At 38.5% G+C, this 22,381-nt stretch overlaps 1 protein-coding gene and 1 long non-coding RNA gene across 5 annotated transcripts in view; one reads left to right on the top strand and one right to left on the bottom strand.

Annotated features, from left to right (window-relative positions):
* Positions 1–9,371, bottom strand: part of LOC309615709 — a 25,573-nt gene extending 16,202 nt beyond the window's left edge. The window contains exon 1 of the long non-coding RNA XR_014237003.1: positions 9,260–9,371. This is a non-coding gene — a long non-coding RNA (uncharacterized lncRNA). The remainder of the gene's footprint in view (positions 1–9,259) is intronic.
* A 3,922-nt stretch (positions 9,372–13,293) lies between these two features.
* Positions 13,294–22,381, top strand: part of CDADC1 (cytidine and dCMP deaminase domain containing 1) — a 44,588-nt gene continuing 35,500 nt past the window's right edge. For 3 of the 4 annotated variants that reach the window (XM_082365474.1, XM_082365472.1, XM_082365473.1), the window contains exons 1-3: positions 13,294–13,533; positions 14,270–14,367; positions 20,963–21,037. In XM_082365474.1, the coding sequence (XP_082221600.1) occupies positions 13,302–13,533; positions 14,270–14,367; positions 20,963–21,037 (405 nt within the window). In that variant the 5' untranslated portion in view covers positions 13,294–13,301. The remainder of the gene's footprint in view (positions 13,534–14,269; positions 14,368–20,962; positions 21,038–22,381) is intronic. The other variant, XM_082365475.1, reaches the window with a different exon arrangement.

The following is a 22,381-nucleotide window of genomic DNA, read 5'->3' as shown; positions in this document are numbered from 1 at the left end:
GGGTCTAGTGGTAATGACATACCAGTAGCAATGAGCACACTTACTGCCTAGATCTTAAGTTTTTAAACACTAAGGAGCGGGGGATTGGAAACAAGATGGTGGAGGAGAAGGCCCTTGAGCTCACCTCAAGGTCTCATAACAACATCAAGAACACAACTAACTGCTGAACAGCCATCAATAAAAGAGACTGGACCTACTAAAAAAAATATTCTACATCCAAAGACATAAAAAAGAAACCAAATGAGACAGTAGGAGGGGCACACATGTGATCTAATCAAATGCTATACCTCCTGGATGAGCAACCTACAAACTGAAGAATAATTATATCACAGAAGTCTTCCCACAGGAGGAAGAGTTCTGAGCCCCAGGTCAGGCTCCCCAGCCTGAGGGTCTGGCATGGGAGGATGAGCCCCCAGAGCATTTGGCTTTGAAGGTCAGTGGGGCTTGATCACAGGAGCTCCACAGGACTGGGGGAAACAGAGACTCTACTCTTGGAGGGTGCACACAAGGTCTCATACACACTGGGACCCAGGGCAAAAGCAGTGACTTCACAGGAGTCTGGGCCAGACCTACATGCTGGTCTTGGAGGGGGTGGGGGGAGGGTGGCCATGGCTCTCTCTGGAGTCATAAAAGCCGGTGGCAGAAATATTGGAGAGTGTTCATCTACTTGAACTCTTGTTGGAGGCAAACATCTTGCTTGGGTAATTAGCACCAAGATCTGGCTCCATCCAGAGCCTGTAGGCTCCAGTGCCTCAGGCCAAACACCCAACAGGGCGGGAACACAACCTATCCATTAGCAGACAGGCTCCCTAAAGACTTCCTGAGCCCACAGCCACATTTAGACATGCCCTGAGACATGGCCATGCCCATCGGAGAGCCAAGACCCAGCTCCATCCACCACTGGGCAGGCACTGATCCCTCCCACCAGGAAGCCTGCAAAAGCCTCTAGACCAACCTCATCCACCAGAGGGCAGACACCAGAAGCAAGAAAACTACAATCCAGCAGCCTGTGGAACTGAGTCTGCAAAGGCAAGTCAGAACCTACCCTGGGACCAGCTGGTCATTGGCCCTTAGATGACAAGAGGGCAGTGCACTGCTGGGGCATATAGGACAACCCCTACAGACGGCCACTTTTCCAAGGTCGAGAAACATAACTAACATTCCACATACATAAAAACACAAATAGAAATTGAGACAAAATGAGATGGCAGAGGAATATGTTTCAGACGAAGGAACAAGATAAAACCCCAGAAGAACAACTAAGTGACATGGAGCTAGACAATCTACCCAAGAAAGAGTTCAGAGTAATGACTGTGAAGATGATCCAAGAACTTGGGAAAAGAATGGATGCACAGAGGGAGAAGTTACAAGAAGTTCTGAACAAAGAGTTAGAAAATATAGAGAGCAACCAAACCGAGTTGAAGACTACAATAATTGAAATGAAAAACACACTAGAAGGAATCAATAGCAGAATAAATGAGGCGGAAGAATGGGTAAGTCAGCTGGAAGACAGAGTGGTGGAAATCATAGCCATGGAACAGAATAAAGAAAAAAGAATGAAAAGAAATGAGGACAATCTAAGAGACCTCTGAGACAATCACAAACACACCAACATTCACATTATAAGGGTCTCAGAAGCAGAAGAGAGAAAGAAAGAGCCTGAGAAAATGTTGGAAGAGATAATAGCTGAAAACTTCCCTAACATGGGAAAGGAAACAGTCACCCAAGTCCAGGAAGCACAGAGAGTCCCAGGCAGGATAAACTCAAGGAGCAATACGTTGAGACACATAGTAATCAAATTGACAAAAATTAAAGATAAAGAGAAAACATTAAAGGCAACAAGGGAAAAGCAACAAATAATATACAAGGGAAACCCATAAGGTTACCAGCTGATTTTTCAGCAGAAAGTCTGCAGGCCAGAAGGGAATGGCATCATATATTTAAAGTGATGAAAGGGGAAAACCTACAACTAAGAATACTCTACCCAAGTAAGACTATCATTCAGATTTGATGGAGAAATCAAAAGCTTTACAGACAAGCTAAAGCTAAAAGAATTCAGCACCACCAAACCAGCTTTACAACAAATGCTAAAGGAACTTCTCTAGGTGGAAAAGGCTGCAACTAGAAACAAGAAAACTATGAGAAGACCTAAATAGACACTTCTCCAAAGTAGACATACAGATTGCCAATAAACACATGAAAAGATGCTCAACATCACTAATCCTTAGAGAAATGCAAATCAAAACCATAATGAGGTATCACCTCACACCAGTCAGAATGGCCATCATCAAAAAATCTACAAACAATAAATGCTGGAGAGGGTGTGGAGAAAAGGGAACCCTCTTGCACTGTCGGTGGGAATGCAAATTGATACAGACACTATGGAGAACAGTATGGACGTTCCTTAAAAAACTAAAAATAGAACTACCATATGACCAAGCAATCCCACTACTGGGCATATACCCTGAGAAAACCATAATTCAAAAAGATACATGTACCACAATGTTCATTGCAGCACTATTTACAATAGCCAGGACATGGAAGCAACCTAAATGTCCATCGACAGATGAATGGATAAAGAAGATGTGGCACATATATACAATGGAATATTACTCAGCCATAAAAAGGAATGAAATTGAGTTATTTGTAGTGAGGTGGATGGACCTAGAGTCTGTCATACAGAGTGAAGTAAGTCAGAAAGAGAAAACAAATACTGTAGGCTAACGCACATATATGGAAACTAAAAAAAATGGTACTGATGAACCTAGTGGCAGGGCAGGAATAAAGATGCAGACGTAGAGAACAGACTTGAGGACATAGTGGGGGAAGGGGAAACTGGGACGAAGTGAGAAAGTAGCATTGACATACATACACTACCAAATGTAAAATGGATGGCTAGTGGGAAGCTGCTGCATAGCACACGGAGATCAGCTCAATGCTTTGTGACGACCTAGAGAGGTGGGAGGGAGGCTCAAGATGGAGGGGATATGGGGATATATGTATACATATACCTGATTCACTTTGCTGCACAGCAGAAACTAACACAACACTGTAAAGCAATTATACTCCAATAAAGATGTAATAAGATTAAAAAAAAAAGAAAGAAAACTATTAAATGGGAAAGCTACCAGTAAAGGCAAACATACAGTAAAGGCAGGAAATCATCCACACACAAATGTGATATATAAACCAGTAATCCTGACAGAAGAAGAGTACAAATGCAGGATATCTGAAATGCATTTGAAATTGAGAGATCAGCAACTTAAAACAATCATGTATATACAGACTGCTATATCAAAACCTCATGGTAGCCACAAACCAGAAGGCTATAATAGATATACATACAAAAAAGAAAAAGGAATCTAAACACAACACTAAAGATAGACATCAAATCACAAGAGAAGAGAACTTCTCTTGTGAGGAAAAAGAGGAAAGGAAGAAAAAAGACTTACAAAAACAAATCCAAAACAATTAACAAAATGGCAATAAGAACATACATATTGATAATTACCTTAAATGTAGACAGATTAAATGCTCTATGTCCAAAAGACATAGACTGGATACAAGAACAAAACCTGTATATATGCTCTCTACAAGAGACCTGCTTCAGATCTAGAGACCCATAGAAACTGAAAGTGAGGGTATGGGAAAAGGTATTCCATGCAAATGGAAATCAAAAGAAAGCTGAAGTAGCAATACTCATATCAGACAAAATAGACTTTAAAATAAAAACTGTTACAAGAGACAAAGAAGGACACTGCATAATGATAAAGGGATCAAATCAAGAAGAAGATACAATTGTAAATGTATGTGCACCCAGCATAGGAGCACCTCAAAATATAAGGCAAATGTTAACAGACATAAAAGGAGAAATTGACAGTAACACGATAACAGTGGGGGACTTTAACACCCCACTTACATCAGTGGACATATTATCCAGACAGAAAATCAATAAGGAAACACAGGCCTTAAATGACACATTAGACTAGATGGACTTAATTGATATTTATAGAGCACTCCATCCAAAAGCAGCAGAATACACATTCTTTTCAAGTGCACATGGAACATTCTCCAGGATAGATCACATGCTGCGTCACAAAGCAAGCCTTGGTAAATTTAAGAAAACTGAAATCAAGCATCTCTTCCAAATACAACATTATGAGATTAGAAATCAACTACAAGGGAGTTCCCTGGTGGCGCAGTGGATAGAACTCCACACTCCAGGGGAAGCCTGGGTTTGATCCCTGGTCAGGGAACTAGATCCCACATGCATGCTGCAACTAAGAGTTCACATGCCGCAACTAAGGAGCCTGCGAGCTGCAACTAAGAAGCCCATGAGCTGCAACTAAGACCTGGTGCAACCAAATAAATAAATAAATATTTTTAAAAAATCAACTACAGAAAAAAACTGCAAAAAACACCAACACGTGGAGGCTAAACAATATGCTACTAAACAACCAATGGATCGCTGAAGAAGTCAAAGAGGAAACAGAAAAATATCTAGAGACAAATAAAAATGAAAACATGACAATACAAAACCTATGGGATGCAGCAAAAGCAGTTCCACAAGGGAAGTTTATAGCAACAAAAACTTACCTCAGGAAACAAGAAAAATCTCAAATAAACAACCTAACCTTAAACCTAAAGCAACCAGATAAAGAAGAACAAACAAAACCCACAGTTAATAGAAGGAAGGAAATCATAAAGATCAGAGCAGAAATAAACGAAATAGAAATGAAGAAAACAATAGCAAAGATCAATGAAACTAAAAGCTGTAGTGAGGTGGATGGACCTAGAGACTGTCATACAGAGTGAAGTAAGTCAGAAAAAGAAGAATAAATACCGTATGCTAACACGTATATATGGAATCTAAAAAAAATGGTCATGAGGAACCTAGGGGCAAGACGGGAATAAAGACACAGACCTACTAGAGAATGGACTTGAGGATACGGGGAGGGGGAAGGGTAAGCTGGGACAAAGTGAGAGAGTGGCATGGACATATATACACTACCAAACGTAAAATAGATAGCTAGTGGGGAAGCAGCCGCATAGCACAGGGAGATCAGCTCGGTGCTTTGTGAACACCTAGAGGGGTGGGATAGGGAGGGTGGGAGGGAGTGAGACGCAAGAGGGGAGAGATATGGGGACATATGTATATGTATAATTGATTCATTTTGTTATAAAGCAGGAACTAACACACCATTGTAAAGCAATTATACTCCAATAAAGATGTTAAAAAAAAAGAAACTAAAAGCTGATTCTTCGATAAGATAAACAAAATTCATAAACCTTTAGCCAGACAAATCAAGAAAAAAAAGGAAGGGGGGCCCAAATCAATAAGATTAGAAATGAAAAAGGAGAAGTTACAACCAACACCACAGAAATACAAAGGACCATAAGAGATTACTACAGGCAACTATATGCCAAGAAAATGGATAACCTAGAGAAATGGACAAATTCTTAGAAAGATACAATCTCCCAAGACTGAACCAGGAAGAAAGAGAAACTATGAACAGACCAATTACAAGTACTAAAATTGAATCTGTGATTGAAAAACTCTCAACAAACAAAAGTCCAGGGCCAGATGGCTTCACAGGCAAATTCTATCAAACTTTTAGAGAAGAGTTAACACCTATCCTTCTGAAAGTATTTCAAAAAATTGCAGAGGAAGGAACATTTCTAAACTCACTCTATGAGGCCACCATCACCCTTATACCAAAACCAGACAAAGATACCACAAAAAAAAGAAAATTACAGGCCAATATCACTGATGAACATAGACACAAAAACCCTCAACAAAATACTACTGAACCAAATCCAATGATACATTGAAAGGATCGTATACCATGATCAAGTGGCATTTATCCCAGAGATGCAAAGATTTTTCAATATCTGCAAATCAATCAGTGTGATATATCACATTAACAAATTGAAGAATAAAAATCATATGATCATCTTAATAGATGCAGAAAAAGCTTCTTATAAAGTTCAGTATCCATTTATGATTAAAAACTCTCCAGAAAGTGGGCATAGAGGGAACCTACCTCAACACAACAAAGGCCATATATGACAAACCCACAGCTAACATCATACTCAATGGTGAAAAGCTGAAAGCATTCTCTCAAAACAGAAACAAGACAAGGATGTCCACTCTTGCCACTTTTATTTAACATAGTTTTGGAAGTCCTAGCCACAGCAATCAGAGAAGAAAAAGAAATAAGAGGAATCAGATTGGAAAAGAAGAAGTAAAACTGTCACAGTTTGCAGATGACATGATACTACACATAGAAAACCTAAACACATTACCAGAAAACTACTAGAGCTCAACAATGAATTCAATAAAGTTGCATGATACAAGATTAATACACAAATCTGTTGCATTTCAATACATTAGCAACAAAAGATTAGAAAGAGAAATTAACAAAACAATCCCATGTACCATTGCATCAAAAAGAACAAAATACCTAGGAGTAAACCTATTTAAGGAGGCAAAAGACCTGTACTCCAAAAACTATAAGATGCTGATGAAAGAAATTGACGATGACACAAACGGAAAGATATACCATGTTCTTGGATTGGAAGAATCAATACTGTCAAAATGACTATACTACTACCCAAGGCAATCTGCAGATTCAATGCAATCCTTATCAAATTACCAATGGCACTTTTCATAGAACTAGAACAAAAAATTTTTTTAATCTGTATGGAAATACAAAAGACCCTGAATAGCCACAGTAATCTTGAGGGAGAAAAATGGAGCTGGAGGAATCAGGCTCCCTGACTTCACACTATATTACAAAGCTATGGTAATCAAAACAGTATGGTACTGGCACAAAAACAGGAATATATATCAATGGTACAGGATAGAAAGCCCATAAATAAACCCCCACGCCTATGGTCAACGAATCTACGACAAACGGGACAAGAATATACAATGGAGAAAAGACAGTCTCTTCAGTAAGTGGTAATGGGAAAACTGGACAGCTACATGTAAAAGAATGAAATTAGAACACTCTTTAATACCATACACAAAAACAAACTCAAAATGCATTAAAGACCTGACTGTAAAACCAGATACTATAAAACTCCTAGAAGAGGGGCTTCCCTGGTGGTGCAGTGGTTAAGAATCTGCCTGCCAATGCAGGGAACATGGGTTCAAGCCCTGGCCCGGGAGGATCCCACATGCCACGGAGCAACTAAGCCCGTGCGCCACAACTACTGAGCCTGCACTCTAGAGCCCGCGAGCCACAACTACTGAGCCCGTGTGCCACAACTACTGAAGCCCGCGCACCTACAGCCTGTGCTCTGTAACAAGAGAAGCCATGCCAATGAGAAGCCCACACACTGCAATGAAGAGTAGCTCCTGCTTGCCACAAATAGAGAAAGCCTGCACACAGTAATGAAGACCCAACACAGCCAAAAATAAAAACAAATAAATTAATTAATTAAAAAAAAAAAAAAACTCCTAGAAGAAAATATAGGCAGAACACTCTTTGACATAAATCACAGCAATATTTTTTTGGATCCATCTCCTAGAGTAATGGAAATAAAAACAAAAATAAACCAATAGGACCTAATTAAACTTAAAAGCTTTTGCATAGCAAAGGAAACCATAAACAAAATAAAAAGACAACCTACAGAATGGGAGAAAATATTTGGAAACAATGCAACCAACAAGGGATTAATCTCCAAAATATACAAACAGCTCATACAGATCAATATCAAAAAAAAAACAAACAAACCAAACAACCCGATCAAAAAATTGGCAGAAGATCTAAATAGACATCTCCAAAAAAGACATACAGATGGCCAAAAGGCACATGAAAAGATGTTCAACATCACTAACTATTAGAGAAATGCAAATCAAAACTACAATTAGGTATCACCGGTCAGAATGCCCATCATCAAAAAGTCTACAAATAATAAATGCTGGAGAGCGTGTGGAGAAAAAGGAACTCTCCTACACCGTTGGTGGGAATGTAAATTGGTACAGCCAGTACGGAGAGCAGTACAGATGTTCCTTAAAAAACTAAAAATAGAGCTACCACATGATCCTGCAATCCTACTCCTGGGCATATACCTGGAGAAAACCATAATTTGAAAAGATATTTGCACCCCAGTGTTCACAGCAGCACTGTTTACAAGACATGGAAGCAACCTAAATGTCCATCAACAGATGAATGAATAAAGAAGGTGTGGTATGTATATATATACATATATATATATAATGGAATATTACTCAGCCATAAACAAAGAATGAAATAATGTCATTTGCTGCAACATGTATGGACCTAGAGATTCACTTCATACTAAGTGAAGTAAGCCAGTCAGAGAAAAACAAATATCATATGATACGGCTTATATGTGGAACCTAAAAAAAAAATGATACAAATGAATTTATATACAAAACAGAAACAGACCCACAGACATAGAAAACAAACTTTTGGTTACCAAAGGGGAAAGAGGAGGGGGAAGGATAAATTAGGGGTTTGGGATTAACATATACATACTACTATATATGAAATAGATAACCAACAAGGACCTACTGTTTAGCACAGGGAACTATACTCAATACCTTGTAAAAACCTATAATGGTAGAGAATGTTAAAAAAAACAGAAGAATATATAACTGAATCACTTTACTGTACACCTGAAACTAACACAACATTGCAAATCAACTATATTTCAATAAAAATTAAAAAAAAAAAACCAACACTAAGAGGAACCAGGGCTACTTGGGGGAATGGTTGATTCCAGATCTGGGGCAGGGAAGGAACATGATGAGCCTGGAGCATCTTGCTGCACCAGAATGTAAGAAAATGCTCAAAGAATGATGGGGTCACATCAAAAGAATAAAGGAGTCAACTTATAGCGGATTTCATCAGCCAAATGTGGGACAATTTGAGAATTAAAATAAATAACAGATTACAAGCCACTGAATGAAATAGGAATTCACAAATCCATACCGATATACATGAATAAATGAATGAATGAGGAAGAGGGAAAAGCTCTTCCTTATAGTAGAATGACAACTACTACATGTAGAAGAAATGATGGAAACAGAAAATCACAATCGGACAACCATCACGATGGTAGTTAATTCATGTGAGAATCACCAATAGATGTCAAAGTTGGTGCGTGCGGGTTTAACATATATAGGGTATTGGCATAGTTTTGGGAGTATCTCCCCACAAAATACCTATAAATTACAAAGGGAAAAATAATGACTTTATGGTGTAGAACACTGACAGGCACTAACTTGCCAGATGATTGAGGTTGGCATCAACAGGGGTGGGATGAGTTAACACAGAGTTGCTTCCTGAGGTCATCCATGGAAAACAGCACAGCATCTTCTGCAGCATTCCCACCTGAGTCTGGTTGTGAGGAAACCTCAGAATGACCCTGGTTGACAGAAATCTTACAGAATGAAAAGCGTGTACCCTTTAAAACTGTTAATGTTGTGAAACAGAGGGAAAGACTGAGGAAAATGTTCCAGGCTGAAGGAAACTAACAAGATGCAAAACTCAGTGATTCTGGATGGGATGCTGAACCAGAAAGGAAAATGACACGTTGAAACACTTTTTGAAATTTGAAAGGGCCTGTGGGTTGAACAGTAGTGTCCAATCGATGGTGATTTCTTGTTTTGGATGGATGAATTAGCATGAGTTAGAGTCCTTATTTGGGGGCAGGGTGGAATTGAGTATACTGTCTTTAACCTGCTCTCAAATGATTCATAAAAAAGAATGAGGGGGAGTGGTGTACAAAGGTAAGAGAGAGAGAAAGAATTATAAAAGATAGTGTAAATGTTGTAAAATGTTGAAAACTGCAAATTTGGGGAGAAGATATGGGAGCCCTTTGTACTGACAAGAGGTGAAGTAACAGGCAAAGGATCCATGATTGGCGGGTAATTTAGTAATATGTACAAATTTTGAGAAAAATATAACTTACCAAAAACTGACCAAGAAGAAATAGACAGTCTGAGTAGTCCTTTAACCAATAAAGAAATTGAATTAGTAGTGAAATATTTTTCCATTTAGAAGACACTAGGCTCAAATTGCTTTTCCAAGAGAATTTTAATAAACATTCAAGGAACAAATAATTCCAATCTAACACAACTTCTTCCTGAGAAAAGAAAAATAGGAAACACTACCCAACTCATTTAAGAGGTTGCCCTAATCAAGACATCAAAACCAAAGATACCATGGTAAATTACACACTAAGCTCACTCATGAACACAGATTCAAAAATCTTAATAGGATATTAGCAAATTTAATCCAGCAATGAATAAAAAAATTACCCATAATGACCAAGATGGGTCTACCAAAGGAACACAAGGCTGGTTTAACATTAAGCAATCTTTTAGTACAATTCACCACATTAATTGATTAAGGGAGAAAAACTATAGGATCATATTATTAGATGCAGAGAATGCATTTGATAAAACTCAACATCCATTCATGATAATAATTCTCAGCAAGACAGTAGAGAAAGGACCTTTCTTAAGCTGATTAGAGGCATCTACCGTGAGCATTTAATAAAGTTCAACATCTGATTAAAAAAAAAAAGAAATAGAAGTGAATTTGCATAATATGATAAAGGACAGCTATCAAAAGCCTACAGCAAAAACCATACTTTAAAGTCTAACATTGAAATAGTTTCCTCTAAAATCAGGAACAAGAAAAGATGCCTGTGCCTTTATCTCTACTCAACATTTCCCTAGCGATTCTAGAGTGCAGTAAGACAAGCAAATGATATAAAAGGTTTGGAGATTAGAAAGATACAAATAAAATTTTCATTATTTATAGATAATATAGGTTCAGTCTAGAAAACAAAAGAAACTAAAAATAAATAGTATTAGAATTAATAAAAGTTTAGCAAGATTGCTTAATATAAGATTAATATATAAAAATCACTTGCATTTCTATATATTAGGCACAAATACATACAAATACAATTTTTAAAAAGATGTTATTTATAATAGCAACAAAAAATAAGATTAAATCATAAAATATATGCAGAATCTTTGTGGAGAAAAATTTTAAAACCTTTTGAAAAACCCAATATACAAAGTTAACACAGATACACCATGTTCAGGGATGGGAAGCCTCTATATCTCAAACTGATCTATAAATTCAATGCACTTCCAATCAACACGTCAGAGGAACTTTTTGAGGAATGTGACACTATGATTCTAAAACTTACATGGAAGATTAAACGGTCAAGAATAACCAAGAAGGACTTCCCTGGTGGTCCAGTGGTTAAGACTCCACACTTCCAATGCAGGGGGCCCAGGTTTAATCCCTGGTTGGGGAACTAGATCCTGCATGCATGCTGCAACTAAGAGTCCACACACCACAGCTAAGAAGTCAGCATGCCACAACTAAGAAGCCTGCATGCCACAACTAAAGATCTCACATGCTGTAACGAAGATCCTGCAGGCCGCAACTAAGACCCGGCACAGCCTAAATAAATAAACAAATATTTTTTAAAACATTAAAAAAAAAAGAGAGAATAACCAAGATATTCCTGAAGAAAATAAAGTGTTTTTTGTGGGGGGGGGGGTAAGGGGGCAGAGGTGTAATCAACCAATGATATACAACATAGAGCCCAGAAACAGACTCATGTGTATATGGAAATTTGATACATGACAGAGGTGACATTGTAGATCAATGAGAAAATAGTGCTGGGATAACTGATTATCCAAGTGGAAAAAAAACTGGATCCCTACCTCACATCATACACAAAAATAAATTCTAGATGAATGAGGATACAAATATAAAAGGAAAAACTTATGGCTTTTAGAGGAAATATAAAAGTTATTTTTTAAAAATGGAGGTATAACTGACATAGAAAAATAAAAAAAACTTTATAACCTTGGGTAGAAAATGCTTTCTAAAAAGATACAAAGATACAAAACCCATTTAAGAAAATTATTTGTACATTTAGCACATTAAAATAAAGAACTATGCACTGAAAAACATCATTAAGTGAAAAAGCAAGTGACAAATGGGGAGAAGATATTTACCGTACACATACCCAACTGAGAATGAATATCCGGGATGTATAAAAAATGCTTACAAATGAATAAGAAATAACTACCAAATAGAAAAATGGTTAACAGGTATTTCATAGAGAGGACACATGTATAGCCAATCTATCTAAGTAGAAATCAGGGGGAATCACAACCACAAGATATCATTTTATGCCAACCAGATTGGTAAACATTAAACGTTTGACAATACCAAGAATTAGTGGGGATATACAGCTATGTAAATTGGCCCAATCTCTCTGGAAAACTTTTCAGCATTATCGGGGAAACTTGACAACAACAACTCAAGAATTCTACTGCTAAGTGTAGTCCCTAAAGAAACTCTTTCATATGAACATAAGGAGACGTATATAAAAATGTTTAAAGCAGCATTGCTTGCAATAGCAAAAAGCTGGAGATAGTGCAAATGTCTTTTGACTCAAATATGGATAAATAAATTGTGGTATATAGCTACAATGAAATACTATACAGCAGTGACAATGAACCACAGTCATACCCATCAACACTGAAAATTCTCTCTTTAATCCTTTACAAAATAATGTACTTTCATAATGTTGGCTTTTGCTTTCAGAGTCTCGGAGCAGTTTTTGTGTCTCACTATTTTTAAGTATTTCAAGTTGTGATAGCGCAAGTTGGTGATGGAAAACAGGCTCTGAGTCACTGGTGGAGGGAGGGGCTTCATTTTGAGTCATGCCTAGGACACTTACAAAATAATAAATTGCACTGGTCACAAATCCACAATGTCAGGTACTTCTCAGATTTTCCAGGGGCCACTTCCTCCTATCTTCAATTTTCCCACAACTACAGTTCTACCTCTTAACATCTTCATGTGTTTAATAAGAAGCAGAATGTTCCTGTGGTGGTCCCTGGCACTAAGTTCCCCAGGACTGGCCAATCTTAGAGGATAACAACAATCTGGACCGCCCAGCTCCCACCCCGTTCGTCTCCCAAATTCTCCAAGACCTTGACCACGACAGACTGGGCAGGTTTCCATTTCAATTCTCCTTCGCTCTCTGACCAAAACTCTCATGTATGCGAAGCCCTCATCACCCTCTGAGAGTCTGCGCAACTTGGGACTTCGAGCCAAGACATCCTCAAGCGACCAGATTTCAGCAAAACCTACGAACACAGTCAAATACAAGTGTCAAATGATTTATTGTGTAGTGTTTCCTACCTACACGGTCGCGCCCGAGGAGCAGCCCTGTACTGCCTCATCCACGCCTCGCCGTGACGTCACACAGGGCGCCGGGAAATGGCCGCCGGGCTCCTACGTCATTCGGTCGCGCAGAGTTGGTTGTTGCTGTACAGTTGCTGGGAGGAGGCGAGAAGTGGGGTAGCTGGGGCAAAGGATCATGCAGTACAGCGAAAGGTTTCCAGGGCAGCAGAGGCCGCTGGGCTGGCGATGAAAGAAGCAGGGCAGATGCAAAATCTGGAGAGCGAGGGGGCCGGACGGTCAGTCAGCACCCAGACTGGCAGCATGACCGGTGAGTGCCCCGAATCCTTGTCCCGCCACTCGCCTTTCTTTCTCCTCTGTGCGTCTCCCGCCGTTTCACTCTGGGTTCCCTGCCTGGCCGTCTTCGCCTGCGTTTCTGCTCCTGGGTGTCCCATCCCTGCCCTGGGCGCGTCCCCACCTCGGTCACCGGAATCCCTTGGCCCGGCTGCACTGGCTTTTGAAGTTGCGCTCACTACTCCCCTTTACTTTTCCTCCCAGCACCTGGAGCTGGGATCGACGAGCCTGCAAATTCCCCAAACTGTGTTTTTTATTCGATTTCAAAATTAACCGCACGCGACGCTTTCCTGTATTTCAACTGCTTTTCCTTTTAAGGTCACCGTATTTTTAGTTTTGGGTTCTAACCACTGACCTTGTTGCAACGCTTCGTCACAGTGCAAAGTAAAGGTTGCTCCACGATGATCTCAGATGCAAGGACTTTTCATAACTTTTTTTGGATTGTTCCCATAGCTACGTGTATCAGCTGTACTATTTTCTTCTGCTGGGTGAAAGAGGGCCCAACTTTGGAAAGTGCTGGAAGAGGTTGCCGGCAAGGAGGTTGAAATCAGTCTTCTGATAAGAAAGTGCTTTGATTCTCTTGCACACGAATCCTTTCTCTCTGCCTCCTGCTAAAACAGCTGAGCTAAGGCTGCAGCACCCAAGTGGCATTGAGCTTAGTTCTTATTTTCATCATTAGTAAAATGTTAAAATGTTTGCCCTCTCTTTTGCAGGTGAAATACCAAGGCTTTCTAAAGTCAACCTTTTCACTCTGCTCAGTCTCTGGATGGAGCTCTTCCCAGCAGTCAAAAGTCAAAGACAAAAGTCTCAGGTATAATTTGTTTCCTTGGACAGTTTTTCCCCTTAGACAAGCGGTGGTCTAAAATTTTATTTTATTGCTCTAGTTTCGGTCACACTTAAACTCAACAAGGCTTCAAATTTGCAAAATACCTTCATGGTTTAGTGTGATACTTGCAATTCATAGCTGTGATAGTTTCTCTTTCCAGTCTAAAAGTGGAATACGTAGTTACCCTCTCAGACTGCCATCTGTATTTTCTTTGGTCAGGTGTCTGTTAAGGTCTTTGGCCCATTTTTTAATCAGGTTGTTTGTTTTCTTACTGTTGAGTTTTAAGAGTTCTTTATATATTTTGGAGAACAGTCTTTTATCAGATGTGTCTTTTATGAATATTTTCTCCTAGTCTGTGACTTGTCTTCTCATTCTCCTGACATTGTCCTTTGCAGAGAAGTTTTTAATTTTAATGAAGTCCAGCTTATCATTGATTTCTTTCATGCATCATGCCTTTGGTGTTGTAATTAAAAAGTCATCGCCATACTCAAGATCACCTAGGTTTTCTCCTATGGTTATCTTCTAGGAGTGTTATAGTTTTGTATTTTACATTTAGGTCTATGACGCATTTTGAGTTAATTTTTGTGAAGGGTGTAAGGTCTGTGTGTAGATAGGGAATTCACTTTTCATGATAAAATGATATCTATTGGAGTAGTTTTCTCCCAAGACCTATGTAAAATGTTTTATAAATAATAAAACATTATTTAAAATATTATGCATTTTTATTCCCTATTTTTCAACCACTCCCCTAACCCGCACCCTGGCTCCACATATTATTAATGGCTTTGAGAAAGTTCTTCATTTTCTTCATGGATTTTGAAGTCCTTTATTCTTTCTAGTTATTAACAGCTTAGTATTATTTTATGAAAGTAGAAGACTTCTAAGCTGTTGGGTTTTCTGTTTTTGTTTTTTTGGTTTGTTTTGGTTTTTGCTGATGAAATTTCTCTTGAAGAGACAGATTAGAAGCAAATGTTTAGAGATTTACGCCTTTTAAAAGTGCATTTAAAAAGCTGGGCTTTGCAGTGGAGTGTTATTCAACCACGGGAAGGAAGGACATCCTGCCATTTGCAGCACTGTAAATGGACCTTGAGCACATTATGCTAAATGAGATAAGTCAGACAGAGAAAGACAATTACTGTATGATCTCACTTATACGTAGAATCTAGAAAAGCCAAACTCAGAGAGAGTAAAATGGTGGTTACCATGGGCTGGGGCAGGGGGGGACAGGGACAGATGTTGTTTAAGGGTACAAACTTATGAGTAGTAAGTAAGCCCTGGAGATCTAATGCACAGTGCAGTGAATGTAGAAAACAATATTGTATTATAATCATCAAACATGCTAAGAGATAGAGGTGCTAATTATTATTATTGTTATTATTTTATTTATTATTTATTTTTTTTGGCTGTGCCGGATCTTAGTTGCAGCACGTGGGATCTTTGTTGCGGCATGCGGACTTGCTGGTTGTGGCATGCGAACTCTTAGTTGCGGCATGTGGGATCTAGTTCCCTGACCAGGGATTGAACCTGGGTCCCCTGCGTTGAGAGCGTGGAGTCTTACCCACTGGACCACCAGAGAAGTCCCTAGAGGTGCTAATTATCGCTACAATGGCAATCATATTACAGTACATAAATGTATCAAATTAATATATTATACACCTTAATTTTGCGCAGTGTCATATGTCAAGTATATTTCAGTTAAAAATAAATTAATTAAAGGCTGGGCTTTTTACAAATTGAGTAATAATTTTGAAGAACTTTTTTTTTTTTTTTTTTTTTATTTATTTTTAGTTGTGTTGGGTCTTCGTTTCTGTGCAAGGGCTTTCTCTAGTTGTGGCAAGCGGTGGCCACTCTTCATCGCGGTGCACGGGTCTCTCACCATCGCGGCCTCTCTTGTTGCGGAGCACAGGCTCCAGACGCGCAGGCTCAGCAGTTGTGGCTCACGGGCCCACTTGCTCCGCGTCATGTGGGATCTTCCCAGACCAGGGCTCGAGCCCGCGTCCCCTGCATTGTCAGGTAGACTCTCAACCACTGCGCCACCAGGGAAGCCCGAAGAACCTTTTTGAATATCAAGATTTGGTCTCATTTTAATTCAATTCATTCACACCACACACACACACACACACCCATTCACACCACACACACACACACACACACACACACACAAGAATACATCCTGTTCTTTTTCAGCAGAGAGGCACATTAAATTAAATAAATAATTCCATTATTAATTGCACATGATGTTCATAAAGTTGATTAAGATCTTTTTCCTATTAAGAGAAGAAAAATGTTCTTTAAGCTAAAGTAATAAATTTCTTTCACTTAAATTATTTATCCTGCTTTTGCTATACAAATTAAGTCACAGAAACTCTAAGATGCAATTTCACACGTACTTGTATTGGAAACATTGCTTTTGACACTTTACAAACCTTTGTCTTTTTAAAAATAAAATATTTTTATGTGTTACGAAAGTAATACATGTTTATTATTTATAAAATTGACAGAAGAAAAAAAAATCCCTCATAATTCCACCACCTAGAGGCTACTAACATTTTTGTGTTGTTTCTCAATCTTTTTTCTCTATTTCCTTTACTCATTTGATATCATTTAATTCTGGATCCTGCCCTTTTCACTTAACATAGGAAAATCCTCATGCTGTAATACTATTATAAACACTGGAGTGGCAACTTAGTCTAATGCTTTGGGAGTAGCCAGTGGTTTCTCAGTTAGCTTGCCTGGGTTCAAATCCTGGCTCCATCTCTTACTAGTTGTGTAACCTTGCGTGAGTTACTTTACCTTTTTCTGTGTCATCTTCCTCATCTGTAAAATGGAATGTTACTGGTACATCCTACATGGAACTTTTATTGAAAAATGAATGACAATATTTGTAAAGGTCTTAGATAGTGCTTGGCATATACTATGTACTTTATGTGTTTGTTATTTTTATTTTATTTTATTTATTTATTTTTTAAAGTAGAGGGAAGGATTATTTATTTATTTATTTTTGGCTGTGTTGGGCCTTCGTTTCTGTGCAAGGGCTTTCTCTAGTTGCGGCAAGCGGGGGCCACTCTTCATCGCGGTGCGCGGGCCTCTCACTATCGCGGCCTCTCTTGTTGCGGAGCACAGGCTCCAGACGCGCAGGCTCTGTAGTTGTGGCTCACGGTCCTAGTTGCTCCGTGGCATGTGGGGTCTTCCCAGACCAGGGCTCGAACCCGTGTCCCCTGCATTGGCAGGCAGATTCTCAACCACTGCGCCACCAGGGAAGCCCCTATTTTATTTTTAAACTCAGTTTATTTAAACTAAATTTTTTTTAAAAGTTCACCAATTTCTCCTACCCCCACCCTTATCTTTGTCAACCACCATTCTGTTCTCTGTGTCTGTGAACTTGGGGGTTTTTGTTTGTTTGTTTTTAGATCCCACATATAAGAGAGATCATATGGTATTTGTCTTTCTCTGTCTGACTTAACTTCACTTAGCATAATGCTCTTGAGATCCCTTTGTGTTGTTCCAGATGGCAAGATTTCATTGTTTTATGGCTAGATAATATTCCACTGTGTGTGTATGTATATATATATGCCACAATTTCTTTATCCATCCATCTGTTGATGGACACTTAGGTTGTTTTCATATTTTGGCTTTTGTAAGTAAATGATGCTTCAGTGAACATTGGGAGTGCATATGTCTCTTCAAGTCAGTGTTTTCATCTTCTTTGGATAAATACCCAGAAGTGAAATTGCTGGATCATATTGTAGTTCTATTTTTAATTTTTAGAGGACCCTCCATACTGTTCTCCATAGTGGCTGCACCAACTTACACTCTCACCAACAGTGCCTGACAGCTCCCTTTTCAGCACACCCTAACCCCAACACTTGTTACTTCTAGTCTTTTTGATAATAGCCATTCTGACAGGTGTGAGGTGGTATCTCATTGTGGTTCTGATTTGCATTTCCCTGATGATTAATGATGTAGAGTATCTTTTTGTGTACCTGTTGGCCATCTGTATATCTTCTTTGGAAAAATGTCTGTTCAGATCTTCTGCCCATTTTTTAATTGGATTTGTTGGTTTTTTGCTATTGAGTTGTATGAGTTCTTTATATATTTGGGATATTAGCCTTTTGTCAGGTATGTGATTTGCAAATATTTTCTCCCATTCAGTAGGTTGCCTTTTCGTTTTCTTGATGGCTTCTTTTGCTGTGCAGAAGCTTTTTAGCTTGTTGTATTCCCAGTTGTTTATTTTTGCTTTTGTTGCTTTTGCTCTTGGTGTCAGATTCAAAAAATTGCCAGAATCTATGTCAAGGAACTTACCACCTGTTTTCTTCTAGGAATTTTATGGTTTTTATTATCATTTTATTGTCCTCTTAATGATTGCATAACAGTCCATTGTAGCAATGTAACGTGGTTATTCCCTTATTATTGGACATTTAAATTGTCTGTCATTTTTACCAGCCTTATGGAATTATTAACTACAGCCACTTCAGAATATAACTACTATCTGAGTTTTCTATGTTGTCAAATATTTACAGTGTATGAGTGTGCCTTGAGGATTGTTCAGCAAGTTATATATTGAGTATAAAGAGTAAGAATTTTTAATAATCCAGTCTAAAACTAGATAAATGAGTAGGAGAGAAACTATTTATGAGACTTCTGAGGAAAAAAACCATAAGTACTTAAAAGTTTTGAAATAGAAATCGAGTACTGTTGAACACGGCTGTCATTTAAAAATAGTTCTCTCTCCTACTGGTTTATAGTTTTAAATTTCAGTTAAGTAAGACTTACCTAAATTGCCTGAATGTTACTTTAGTAAGAATTAGAATAACTGCATTGTTCCCTCATATTTCTCTGCACATCACATATTTGTCTTTCTCTCCCAGCTCTTCCCATTGTGTCCTCTGGTGTTGTACCTTATCTTTATGCTAAAAGACCTCACATACTTTTCCAGAACAGAAGTAATATAGGATAACAGTGAAGACAATGGATTTAGGGCTCAGATCCTTGCTTACCCATTTATTAGTTATGTAACCATGGTTGAGATATTTAATCTCTATCCACAATTTCTTCATCTGCAAAATGGGAATAATCATAGCTACTTTTGTAAAGTTGTAAAGATTACGTGAGGTAATTTAGGGCCTGATACATGGCCAACACTCAGTAAATGTTGGGTATTATTATCATACATATAATCAGCATCACCACTACTACCATCCACACCCCCATAATTACATTACCAACATAATTACTTCCTCCACTTCCTGTTCTGCTTGAACAGAAACCTCATTCCCAGGACATGGCTTTTCTTGTAAATTTCTTAGAGGTTACTCCTTTTCTAGCATCCAGCCCTTGTTTCAGAAAACTAAGAGGTCAACATACACCGAGTTTGTCATTCCCACTTTCATATCCCACCTACTTTGGGGCTCACAGAATTCTGCTATTTCACTCTGTCATCTACTTACCTCATAATCACTTTCCTGTGTTCGTAAATCATAAGCTCTATAAGAGCTGCATCCTGAGCAACTGGGTTTATGGCTGGCACATAGAAAGGGTTCAATAAATATTTGTTGAATTAATAAATGAAAAATAAATCTGCTAAGAAAATTTGTGTTCAAAAACTGGTTGCATGGATGGATGGATGGATGAATGAATTTATCCCCTGGTTCAAAACTTTCTACTTGAAGTTTTACTTTTAGAGGAGACTTATGGACATTCCTATATTAGTGTCAACAAAGTTCATGGCTTAAAACAACACAAATGTATATTCTTACAGTTCTGTAGGTCAGAAGTCCAAAATGGGTCTCACTAGACTAAAATCAAAACGTTGCCAGGGCTGCATTCCTTCTATAGACTCTGAGGGAGAATCTGTTTCCTTGCCTTTTCCAACTTCTAGAAGCTGCCCACATTGCTTAGCTTGTGAACCTCTTCTTCCACTTTCAATGCCAGCAATGGCGGGATGAGGCTTTTTCATGTTGCATCCCTCTAGCACTGACTCTCCTGCCTCCCTCTTTCACTTATAGGACCCTTGTGATTACATTGGTAATGTGATTACATTGCCCAAATAATCCAGGACAACCTCCCCATCTCAAGATGATTAGCAACTTTAATTCCATATGCAACCTTGCCATGTAATATAACATAGCCACAGGCTCCAGGGATTGGGACCGGCAGGTCTTTGGGGGACCATTATTCTGCCTACCACAATCCAGTTCATATCCTTGCTACATAGTTCTTCACCTTCCCAATGCCAGGTAATTTACCTCTATTCCCCTTTAGTCCTTCTTAGCCATGGCCACACTAGGACTTTTCCATTGCTCAAAACTGCCCCAACTCTGAAACCTTAAACTACAGAATTTTATTTTCAGTTCTTCTGTATTTTGGAAAAGTATTCAGGGGCCAGATTATAAAAGCCTTATTTTCTAGGTTGAGTAGTCTGAACTTGAACCTGAACAAAGCAGGAAGTCAATACAGAGTTTCATCGAGGAAAAAAATAAATGGCCACAGCCAAAGAAACCAGTCTTTAAATAGGAAATATTGAATTAATCACATCTTATATACTAATCTTTTTTTCCCCCCTTAATCTGCGTTTAATTAGGAAAGGGAGGAAGGCAAGCATGGACCCTTAGGAGATAATGAAGAGATGGCCAGAGTATCTACTGACAAAAAACAGGTGAATTTTTATGATTTAAAAAAAAGACATAGGCTCATAATAACAAAGCAAAAGGAATGGTATAAAGTAGAATAAAAGTCTCTTTTATACTCAAGTTCCTCATTCCCACTTCCAAGAGAGTTTTTGTATCCTCTTCTAAAAATTATACATTTACAAGACTATGCATGTCTCTCCAAAGGTTGGGGGTGGTGAGGGAGAACAGATGGGATTATGTATTCTGTAATATGTTCCTACATCTTGCTCTTTCTTAAAATTTTTCAAATTTAACTCTTCTCACCTTCCCATATTAGTTTATATAGATGTGTTGAGAAACACTCTTCATGTTCTTTCAAACTCCCAACACATCCTGCCGGTCTTGCCAAGAATGCAAGGCCCTAACTGTTCTTTACCTAGGCCATTTCTCAAGAGTTGTGTTTGCCACAAGCAACCCTGAGGGTTGAGATAATGTCTCCCTCTGGGACATAGAGCAGGTTTGCTCACTATTTGCAATAAAACACAACAGATTCCCGAGCTCAGTGTTCCTCTCCTGTAACACAACCCGCTTCATGTCCAGGAATCCATATGGACCCATCTGCATGACCCCTTGTGGGACTTGTGGGCAAGGGCACCATCACAAACATGATGCTCACACGGCTTGCTGTGCTGTGAACCATAAAGTCCTTTGTTTCTGACCCAGGAGTTTCATGTCTTCTGCTAGCATCCATGAAACAGTAACAGGCTAACTTACTAGCTTGTAAGTAGGGTAAAATCAAAGCCCAAACCTGGCAAGATGAACCTTGTTCTTTTTAATATTGCATAGTATTTCCTTGCTATTTTAATCTTTTGAGTTTTCCAGAGAGATTCTGATTCATTGGGTGTGAAGTGGAGACATGTATATTTTGAAAAAAGTTACCTTGGTGATTCTGATGTACATTCCTGGAGATTTCCTGATTATTTCTGGGAGTGAGTCTCTAAAATGCCCAACAAGAATATAGAAATAATTTATTTTAGAATAGTTAGATGTTTTTAATTATAAGAAAGGCAAAAGGGAAAAAGAGTTGTGAATTGCCATTTAAGTAAATGTACTAGTTCATTTACAAACCAGACTGTCCTCTTTTGCCTATGTTTTAATGTAGAACTCTGTGACTAGGATTACATAGACACTTGCCAAGATGTTAGTGAAGTGAAGCAAAATCAGAATCCAGAACAGTGATTCACTGCAAAGATTCAGTCTTCTGGGAGTTGGAGTAAGTGGAAGTATCGAAATGGAATGCAACTTAGGCTTTTATTGGTTTTGTTTTGTTTTCAGTTTGGGATGGAAAAATCTTGGTCTCAAACTTGATATTTTGGCCTTAACTAGAAACA

The sequence above is a fragment of the Balaenoptera borealis genome, assembly GCF_965194805.1.
Source record: "Balaenoptera borealis genome assembly, chromosome: 18".
Lineage (NCBI taxonomy): Eukaryota > Metazoa > Chordata > Mammalia > Artiodactyla > Balaenopteridae > Balaenoptera > Balaenoptera borealis.
This window is presented reverse-complemented; position numbering and strand designations above follow the sequence as displayed.